Genomic DNA, 10988 nt, shown 5'->3' with positions numbered 1-10988 from the left:
CAGTGTCACGTTCCCCAAATAAACCAAGATGACTCTGGGAAATCGTCAAAGTCAGACATGGAAGCAACAGTCCCAGCATCTTGCTTGATCCCCAGAAACAGGTATTGAGAGGCATAATCACTTGCTTCTGTATACAAAAAGACAAAAAGTCCTGTTAGCCACTGGCAAACCTCCTGCTCCAGGCATTTGTCCCCTCTTTACTTACTGCTTGACACAGCCTGCAATCTCCATCTGACTCCGAAGCAGAGCTGTGTGCCAAACAGCCAACCTGCTGCTGCTAGCCCTCCCTGGCAGCTCACTCTCATTCTGCCTCATTCTCTAGCTAGCTAATGGTAACAACATACTCTGTGCTGGTCCAGAGAGGGACAGAAACATACAGAGACAGGGAAGGTTTCTCCTGCTCACTTGCTGATCTATTTATCTGGATGGTCCTTCTGTCTTCCCTATTGTTGCAGAGAGAGAGAAGGGGGGGAGGGAGAGGGAGGGAGGGAGGGAGGGAGGGAGAGAGAGAGAGAGAGAGAGAGAGAGAGAGAGAGAGCGCGCATCTCTGGAACAAGTGGAAGAGCCAGAGTGCGAACAAGCGAACTGCAGGGAGGGAGAAGGAGTGCATAGCAACGCGACTCCACGATGAAGAACCAGGAGCACCATCCTCAGAAGGTAAGACGAGGAGGCAGCGAGCAGCTTGTACCGGAGGCACATAATTAGATGCCACAAAAGGAGAAAGTGAGTGTGTGTGTGTGTGTGTGTGTGTGTGTGTGTGTGTGTGTGTGTGTGTATCAGGGGAAGAGAGCTTTAGCAGGTGTCTTTTTCTGGATGGCAAAACAATCCAGGCTCAGGATTGCACATCCCACAGTCCCTGTATCCTTTCCCCCAGGTAAGGTTGGCAGGGGATACTTCCTCTGGGACCCAGACCCTCCAGAGTAGCAGGTTGTCTGCTGCTAAAGGTGGAGAGCGACGACACCTTCTGCCCCTGGCAGGACCCCAGGAAGCAGCAGGTGGGGCAGGTGGGAGGCGGGGGTGGCTGGCTGGCTGTCATTGCACAGCCAGCTCTTCTCACTCTCTTTAATTAGCAAGCTGGGGGGGGGCTGTGCCTATACTTGAGTGCACCCGCTTTTCACCAGCCAGCCTCATCACGCAGGTGTTTCTTTTTCCTCTGGAAGGCAGGTGTTTCCACCAGGGGATGATGCATGCTATATGGCTGGGGGTGGGATTTAGGTACGGAACAATTGGGTGGGGAGAGAGAGGATTGCAAGTCCCCTGTAGTGTTTGCATCAGTGCTTGTCCTCCCACTGCATCCTATGTGCAACAGGTGCTAAAAGGGAAAGAGCGCCCAGGAAGACAGGCTAGAGAGGTTCACATCGGACATGGCTGGAGCAGGAAACCGGGTCAGGTCTATCAAGCCCCTCTTTGCTTCTTTCCATATCCGCTCCCTCTCGGCTTGCATCACCCGGCCAGCTCCTCCCTCTTTCCCCCTGGAAAGCCTTCTTCTGGCAGTGATTCTTTTCCCCTTTCCCCTTCCCACTTTTACATCACCCAGGCAGAATCTCTTACATAAGCATGTCAGTGTGGCATAGTGGTTAGAGTGCCAGGTAGGAACTGAAAGAGCAGGGTTCAAATCCTCACTCAGCCACAAAGGTCACTTGGGGCCAGTTACAGCCTAACCACAACCTATTGATGTGAGAATAAAATGGAGTGGGAGTAGAGGACCATGCGCTGTATGCCACCCTGGGATATAAATGCATTAATGTTTATTCATTTATTTATCTTTCACCATATCTCTCACTTCTGACTCCACTGTTGGCTGTTCCAATACATTTTGCAGTAAATGAAGGTAGAGCAGTAAATAGCACCCAGTACCCCCCCCACCCCGGTTCAAGGCCAGCCAAGTTATTTTGGCCCTTGAGGCAGAAAATCCCACAAGACTCCAACCACCATTCAGAGTGCGCTGTCTGAGAAAGTTCATAAGATTTGCAGGGACAGGTAGTCTATAAGCAAAGCCATCCATCCTGTTTCTGACTGGTGCTAGCAGGGGTGGACTTTGGTAATATTTTGTAATATGACGTCCTGTGTGAGGCCAACATTTGGCGCCCCAAAATGGATCTTCTCAGTTTTGAGCCCCCTTGGTTTGGCACCACCCTAAATCTGGTGCTAGTGCTAGTCTTTGGACCAAAATGCTCTCTCATTGCGGCAGGTAGCAGGCAAAGCAAATTTAAAAAAAACAAGTTACAACCGCCAAGAAAACCCCCTAATTAAAATGCGCAATGAAACAATTTAATCAAAACGTTAGAATAAAAATCCACAGTCAAAATGCACAATAAAGCAATCCCATTAAGACAGCAGCAGAAGATTCAAGTCAGGAGCTATGGGGAATACTTGTCTAAATGGGGATTTGCTATGATTTTGCTGAAGCAGTGAGCCTTGTTTTGCTCTAGTGACTTTCAAGGTGGCTTCCTGCCTTCTCTAGTCCAAGTCTCCACCTCCCATCCCAGATTTTGAGAGAAATGAAAAACAATTTGTTTCTGGGCTAGTGGTGCTGGATAAGTAGGTGAAAGTACCGCCATTTCACCAAATAATGAGCCTTCACCAGCACAGAGTGGTGGAGATGCCATGCAGCCTCAGCCAATTGATCTGAACAACTCTGAGAGGCATGAACTTATCTAATCCCCAGGACACTACCTCGTGTCTGCTTTCCCCACAACTTTTGTGTGTGGCATGCACACTGACGGGGTTCAGACAATAATATCTCAGCAGCTTCAGAACAAGGCAAGGTATTAAACCAGCTTCAAACTGAAGTTTAATATCATAAGCAGCTGCTCTACAACAGAGATAAGCCCTCTTTTTTATGCACATGTGTGCACACACACACATCTCACATAAATGTAACTTAATGCTAAGATCCGCCTTCTCTCTCCCTGTAATGTGTAACTGAGGAAATGAAAGATATGGCATCATTACACCGTGCTAATGTAGAGTAAGGGGAGGCTACTACATACCACATCTGGTTCCAACCAGATCTGAAGTCAAGGTCTACAAAATGGGACACTCCCAAAAACTGTGGAGAAAAATATTCATTTTGAAGTGTTTCGGGGGGGGGGGGTGTCTTCTGATTTCTCCAGCTGCCAGCTTGTGACTCAGATGTGGCACAGATGCATTTCTTAAAGTGAGGGATTTTCTCTCTCTCCTGTAACTCAGTGTTCTTGAGTGCAATGTGGGACTGATGACCTAAATCGGTAAAATAAAGACTTTTGTGGGGCTTACACACACTCTAAAAAATGTTTTTCATATTCCAAAAGGCGGTCTATCACATTTATCTGGTGTGTATTGTAATAATAATATTTGTCCTTTTTGCCTTTTTACCACAATAGTCACCATATACTTTCTTTTTTTATATATCCAAAGCTAGCTTATCCAGTGTTCATTTATCTGAAGGATAGCCCTCTCGCTCTGAATCTGCCCTTGTTTTTTCTACTCTGAACTATTTCTGTTTGAGGATGCCTTCATAGAATACCTAGCTGTCCAAAGGACAGGAGAAGGGAACGGCACAAAGCTGTTAAAAATTTCCTGCTGAGGAACCTGTGCTGGAGTCTCTCAGTCTCCCAGCAGAGTTTGGCATTATAGATTAACCACAATGCTTAAACTTTGCAGCCTGGGAAGAAAAGCTTCTCCCCTCAATTTGTTGTTCCAAGCGATGGTGTGTGTGATTGATTTTCTCTCTCTTCAGGAACAGAAGGCTGCCGAAGAAAAATTAAAAGCAAAGATGCTCAGAATGCCACCAGGATTCTAAAGAAAGCACCAGATTGTAGCACGGAGAGACAAACATGTCACTCCAAAGTATAACAGTGATCACACTCAGTGGAAAGTGGCCTTGGCCAAAAAATGGGGTAGGGTCTTTGTCAGAATGAACTTTAGGCTGATTCATATTACTTCAGTTGTGGGATAACTCTTCGTTAACCCTTCCCGGTGCTCAATTTGTAGATAGCCAGGTGCTAGAAACTGCTCTCAGGTATGAGACATATGTACTCTACATATGCTTAGAGGCATACTCTTTCTTTAGACATCCCATGGCATAGTATATAGGTTCCAGGAATGAGCCATAGAGCTATGGCCTTCCTGGAGAGAGATAGCCTGGCCACTGGTAACTTCCAGGCTGGATTACTATAATGTGCACCATATGGGGCTGCCCTTGGGTCCAACTAGTGCAGAACATGACAGCCATACTGTTGATGGGGGCATCTGGCCGAGAACCTGTGACACCATAGTTAAAACAGCTGCACTGGCTGCCCATCTGCTACAGAGCCAGGGTCAAGATCCTTGTATTAATTTACAAAGCCAGCCTGAAACACTTAGGTCCAGGGTACCTCAGGAATCACCTGAACTGTTATATCCCAGCTCAGTCATTGAGCTCATTGCAGGGGCATTGTTGGTCGTTCCTCAAATTTATGAGGCCTTCTTGATAACAACAAGAAATAGAGCCTTTCATATCATTGGCTCAGTCCTGTGGAACACTCTGCCACTAGAGATTCAGCAGGTGCCTTCTGTTCCAACTTTTCAACACCTGCTGAAAACTTTTTTATTTCGCTAGGCTTATGCAGTCAATTAAGAATACATCTTTCCACAATGGTTAATTGATTTCTGTTTTTAACTTTTTAATATGCTTTTTACTGTATTGTTTTGTGTATTTTTGTTGTAAGCTGCCTTGATATATATATTTTTACATAAATAAATTTATGTAAATTTATTTACATAAATAAACAAATAGAGGGATCCCTGGCTAAAATTCAAGCTCTGCGGGCACCCTTCCCCTCTCCCATCTTAATTACGTACATATTTGGCAAGCAAGTTCCCTTGAGTCCAAAAGTGTGTGCAAGTGACTATAAGCTGTGATGTGGACATTTTCACAAAGTAATTTATGTATGTGACTGGATATAACAATAAACACTAGTTCGTTAACTGCCTTCTTCATACTATGCCTCTGCTTTGCTTTGGGGCAGTAAAAAAGAGAGAGAGAGAGCCATTGAGATACTGACACTGATAAGAAAACAATAACCAAGGACCAAGCTTAGAGTCTTCTTACTCACAGTAGTCTCATAGATGATGAAGGGCATTTAGACAAAAGGGAGTATGACAGGATGAGGGTAGAAGGGAGAGATTAAGCAATCAAAGGTAAGTAGTTGTGTAAGGTTTTCTTTTATTCAGACAGCACAGAATGTAATATATAATATTATATATATATATATCTATATCTATGCTTTCGTAGATTTTCACGGGTACAGGAATGTAGGTTTTGGTGTCTTCGGGTGTCTTCCCGTGTAAGAGTTGGGGTGTCTAGGCGACGTTTCGACGAGGTCTCACTCGTCATCTTCAGGCTGGTGCTTTCGGCTTCTTGTTACTGGAACAGAGCAGGATCTCAGTGTTTGAGTTCCTATAAATACTGTTGAGGGGGTGTGGTGCAGAGAAGAAGTTCCCAGGTTATTGTGCCTTTTCTTCTTTTGTTCCTTAATTACTTGGGGGATATCTTGAGTGATATCTTGAGTGATATTCTGAGTACCACTTAGGTGGGTCATTAAGTGTGGATTAGTTGCTATAGCTTTCGTGTCTTGACCTTTTGAGCTTGTGAAGAGATTTTTCTGAGAAGATGGCTGTACTGCACTGAGTTGTGCTCTGGCTTGGCTTCGTGTATAGGGGCGAGCTGTGGTTTTGTGCCCTGTGCCAGCCAGATCTGTGTAGGGATTGCAGGGGGGTGCAGCATCCGGAGGTGCCACTATGGTTTGGCTACCGGATGGAGTCTGTAATTTATCTGTGGAGAGGGTCTGGGTTTGGGTCTGGTGTGGTTGATAGGTGATGGCGTTCTGTGTGCCTCTGGTCCTGGTGTCGGTTTTTGTGGGGAGGGCTAATTTCCAGATGTCTGGCAGGCGGGACGTGTCGTCACGCTTGTTCATGTTGTGAGGGTGTTTCTCTATCTCGATGGCTTCCATGATTATTCTCTTGTGGTGATGTTCCATGTTAAAGAGCAATTTGGAATCTGCAAAATTAATTTCGTGTCCTGTTTCTTTCATGTGTTGGAAAAGAGAGGAGGTTTTTTCTTCTTTTTTGACGGCATTCTTGTGTTCTGCGATACGTGCATTTATTCGTCTGTTTGTTTGTCCAATGTACGTGGCTGGGCAGACTTTGCAGGGTATTTCATAGACCCCTTGGTTTTCCAACTGGATTTTATCTTTGGGGTTTCTGAGGATATTGGCTATTTTTTGGTTGGTGCAAAAGGCTGTTTTGATATTGTGTTTATGGAGGATTTTGCTGATTTTGTCTGTAGTGCCCTTGATATAAGGAAGGAGGGCCATGCCATTGTTTTCTTCTGTGTCTTGGTTTTTGGGGGGTGTTTCTTTTTGGATTAGCTTCGTAACCCTGTTTTGCTGGTATCCATTGGCGATTAACACATTTGAGAGATTCTGTAACTCAGTTGTCAAGTGGTCTTTGTCAGCCAGGCGTTTGGTTCTGGAGATGAGAGTCTTGGCTACGGAGTTTATTTGTGCAGGGTGGTGGTGTGATTGTGCATGTAAGTAGCGGTTGGTGTGTGTTTTTTTCTGGTAGATAGTGTGTCCTAGGGAGCCATCAGGTTTTTTGTAGATTAGGACGTCAAGGAAGGGAAGTTGGTTGTTGGCTTCTATTTCCATAGTAAATTGTATTTTGGGGTGTAGGCTGTTGAGATGTGTGAGGAAGCTGTCTAGTTTTTCTTTCCCGTGTGGCCAAATTACAAAGGTGTCGTCAACATATCTGAGCCAAAGTTTGGGTTTGTGTTCTGACTTGTCTAAAGCATTGGTTTCAAAGTGTTCCATGTACAAATTTGCGATGACCGGTGAGAGGGGTGATCCCATAGGCGCTCCTTCTATCTGTTTGTATCTTTGTCCATTGTGGATGAAGTACGTGTTGGTTAGGCAGTGGTTGGTCAGGTCCAGGATGTATTTGGGGGGATTGTATTTGTTTTGAATGGCTGTCAAGGCTTCATTAATGGGCACTTGAGTGAAGAGAGATACAACATCGAAGCTCACAAGTAGGTCATCGGGATGTAGGTTTTGCTTCTTTATTGTTTCTATGAACTGGAAGGAGTTAGTAACGTGTGAAGCGATGGATTCTGCATAGGGCTGAAGTTGCTTAGCGAGAAATTTAGCGAGATTTTGTAGAGGTGAGCCTATGGAGCTGACTATTGGTCTGAGTGGTGTTCCTTCTTTGTGTATCTTGGGGAGACCGTAGAGTTTGGGGCATCTGGATGATTTTTCTCTGGGGATGATTCTTAGCTGGATTTCTTCACTGATAGGAGAGGCTTTTATTTTGGATTTGGTGGTTTTTTCCAGATAGGTGGTGGGATCTGTTTTTATAGGTTGGTAGGTAGGGTCTTGGAGTAGATTTGATAGTTTTGCTTGGTAGTCCGATGTGTTCATCACAACAGTGGCATTACCTTTGTCTGCTGGGAGAATGATTATGTTGTTGTCTTTCTTCAGGTTGGTGAGTGCTTTCTGTTCTTCTTTGTGTAAATTGCTTCTGGGTGGTTTGCTGGAGCAGAGGATGTTGGTGACTTCAAGTCTGATTTTATTGGCTTCATCTGGGTCGATTTTGGTTAGGCTAGCTTCGACTCCGCATATGATGTTTTCCGTGGGGATGCGTCTCGGGGCGACTGCAAAGTTGAAACCTTTGGAGAGTACTTTGGTTTCAGTTGGGGTGAGGATCCTGTCTGATATGTTATGTACTGTTTGTTTCATGGGTTGTTGTGGAGGGTGGCTGGGCTTCTGGCGTTTCTCTAGTTTGTGGAGTTTGTTGGTGTGTCTGTCTGTCTTATGTGAGGTCTCAGTTTCAGCTCTCCAGACGGCTAGTTGTTTGCATTTGTCCCAGAGTGCAGGGTGGATTTTGTTACAGAGTTTGAGGTGAAGAGTGAGCAGATCTTTGTTGGTTTGGTTTAGTAGGTATCTTTTCTTATGTATTTCGTTTCTGATTAGGGATAGTTCAGTTCGTTTCAGGATCCTTTCGGTAGCTGGGGTTTTAGAGTGGAATTTAAGTTGGAAGCATGTGGGAATTAAGTTGTTGTCCCGGCAACTTTGTAACAAAATCCACCCTGCACTCTGGGACAAATGCAAACAACTAGCCGTCTGGAGAGCTGAAACTGAGACCTCACATAAGACAGACAGACACACCAACAAACTCCACAAACTAGAGAAACGCCAGAAGCCCAGCCACCCTCCACAACAACCCATGAAACAAACAGTACATAACATATCAGACAGGATCCTCACCCCAACTGAAACCAAAGTACTCTCCAAAGGTTTCAACTTTGCAGTCGCCCCGAGACGCATCCCCACGGAAAACATCATATGCGGAGTCGAAGCTAGCCTAACCAAAATCGACCCAGATGAAGCCAATAAAATCAGACTTGAAGTCACCAACATCCTCTGCTCCAGCAAACCACCCAGAAGCAATTTACACAAAGAAGAACAGAAAGCACTCACCAACCTGAAGAAAGACAACAACATAATCATTCTCCCAGCAGACAAAGGTAATGCCACTGTTGTGATGAACACATCGGACTACCAAGCAAAACTATCAAATCTACTCCAAGACCCTACCTACCAACCTATAAAAACAGATCCCACCACCTATCTGGAAAAAACCACCAAATCCAAAATAAAAGCCTCTCCTATCAGTGAAGAAATCCAGCTAAGAATCATCCCCAGAGAAAAATCATCCAGATGCCCCAAACTCTACGGTCTCCCCAAGATACACAAAGAAGGAACACCACTCAGACCAATAGTCAGCTCCATAGGCTCACCTCTACAAAATCTCGCTAAATTTCTCGCTAAGCAACTTCAGCCCTATGCAGAATCCATCGCTTCACACGTTACTAACTCCTTCCAGTTCATAGAAACAATAAAGAAGCAAAACCTACATCCCGATGACCTACTTGTGAGCTTCGATGTTGTATCTCTCTTCACTCAAGTGCCCATTAATGAAGCCTTGACAGCCATTCAAAACAAATACAATCCCCCCAAATACATCCTGGACCTGACCAACCACTGCCTAACCAACACGTACTTCATCCACAATGGACAAAGATACAAACAGATAGAAGGAGCGCCTATGGGATCACCCCTCTCACCGGTCATCGCAAATTTGTACATGGAACACTTTGAAACCAATGCTTTAGACAAGTCAGAACACAAACCCAAACTTTGGCTCAGATATGTTGACGACACCTTTGTAATTTGGCCACACGGGAAAGAAAAACTAGACAGCTTCCTCACACATCTCAACAGCCTACACCCCAAAATACAATTTACTATGGAAATAGAAGCCAACAACCAACTTCCCTTCCTTGACGTCCTAATCTACAAAAAACCTGATGGCTCCCTAGGACACACTATCTACCAGAAAAAAACACACACCAACCGCTACTTACATGCACAATCACACCACCACCCTGCACAAATAAACTCCGTAGCCAAGACTCTCATCTCCAGAACCAAACGCCTGGCTGACAAAGACCACTTGACAACTGAGTTACAGAATCTCTCAAATGTGTTAATCGCCAATGGATACCAGCAAAACAGGGTTACGAAGCTAATCCAAAAAGAAACACCCCCCAAAAACCAAGACACAGAAGAAAACAATGGCATGGCCCTCCTTCCTTATATCAAGGGCACTACAGACAAAATCAGCAAAATCCTCCATAAACACAATATCAAAACAGCCTTTTGCACCAACCAAAAAATAGCCAATATCCTCAGAAACCCCAAAGATAAAATCCAGTTGGAAAACCAAGGGGTCTATGAAATACCCTGCAAAGTCTGCCCAGCCACGTACATTGGACAAACAAACAGACGAATAAATGCACGTATCGCAGAACACAAGAATGCCGTCAAAAAAGAAGAAAAAACCTCCTCTCTTTTCCAACACATGAAAGAAACAGGACACGAAATTAATTTTGCAGATTCCAAATTGCTCTTTAACATGGAACATCACCACAAGAGAATAATCATGGAAGCCATCGAGATAGAGAAACACCCTCACAACATGAACAAGCGTGACGACACGTCCCGCCTGCCAGACATCTGGAAATTAGCCCTCCCCACAAAAACCGACACCAGGACCAGAGGCACACAGAACGCCATCACCTATCAACCACACCAGACCCAAACCCAGACCCTCTCCACAGATAAATTACAGACTCCATCCGGTAGCCAAACCATAGTGGCACCTCCGGATGCTGCACCCCCCTGCAATCCCTACACAGATCTGGCTGGCACAGGGCACAAAACCACAGCTCGCCCCTATACACGAAGCCAAGCCAGAGCACAACTCAGTGCAGTACAGCCATCTTCTCAGAAAAATCTCTTCACAAGCTCAAAAGGTCAAGACACGAAAGCTATAGCAACTAATCCACACTTAATGACCCACCTAAGTGGTACTCAGAATATCACTCAAGATATCACTCAAGATATCCCCCAAGTAATTAAGGAACAAAAGAAGAAAAGGCACAATAACCTGGGAACTTCTTCTCTGCACCACACCCCCTCAACAGTATTTATAGGAACTCAAACACTGAGATCCTGCTCTGTTCCAGTAACAAGAAGCCGAAAGCACCAGCCTGAAGATGACGAGTGAGACCTCGTCGAAACGTCGCCTAGACACCCCAACTCTTACACGGGAAGACACCCGAAGACACCAAAACCTACATCTATATCTATCTATCTATCATCTATCTATCTATCTATCTATCTATCTATCTATCTATCTATCTATCTATCTATCTAGAAAAGCATTACAATGCCCGCTGAAATGATTTCTTTATTTCAGCTATTTATATACTGCTTAATCACTGAAGTGTATAAGTTAAAATTGTTTGTAAAACAGAAAACCTCCTTAAAATTTACTGCTTTCTTAAGTGCATACATGCATGTATGTATGCACACACAGACACTATTATTATATCAATAGAAAAAAGT

The 10988-nt window shown here is 44.6% G+C and overlaps 1 protein-coding gene across 1 annotated transcript in view; it reads left to right on the top strand.

Moving 5' to 3' along the window:
- The first annotated feature begins 499 nt into the window (after positions 1-499).
- Positions 500-10988, top strand: part of SLC6A7 (solute carrier family 6 member 7) — a 30988-nt gene continuing 20499 nt past the window's right edge. The window contains exon 1 of the mRNA XM_081180750.1: positions 500-657. Coding sequence (XP_081036876.1) covers positions 628-657 — 30 coding nt within the window. The 5' untranslated portion in view covers positions 500-627. The remainder of the gene's footprint in view (positions 658-10988) is intronic.

This window comes from Podarcis bocagei (genome assembly GCF_964188305.1).
Source record: "Podarcis bocagei genome assembly, chromosome: 2".
Lineage (NCBI taxonomy): Eukaryota > Metazoa > Chordata > Lepidosauria > Squamata > Lacertidae > Podarcis > Podarcis bocagei.
The sequence above is the reverse complement of the archived record's forward strand: the minus strand, read 5'-3'. Positions and strand labels throughout refer to the sequence as shown.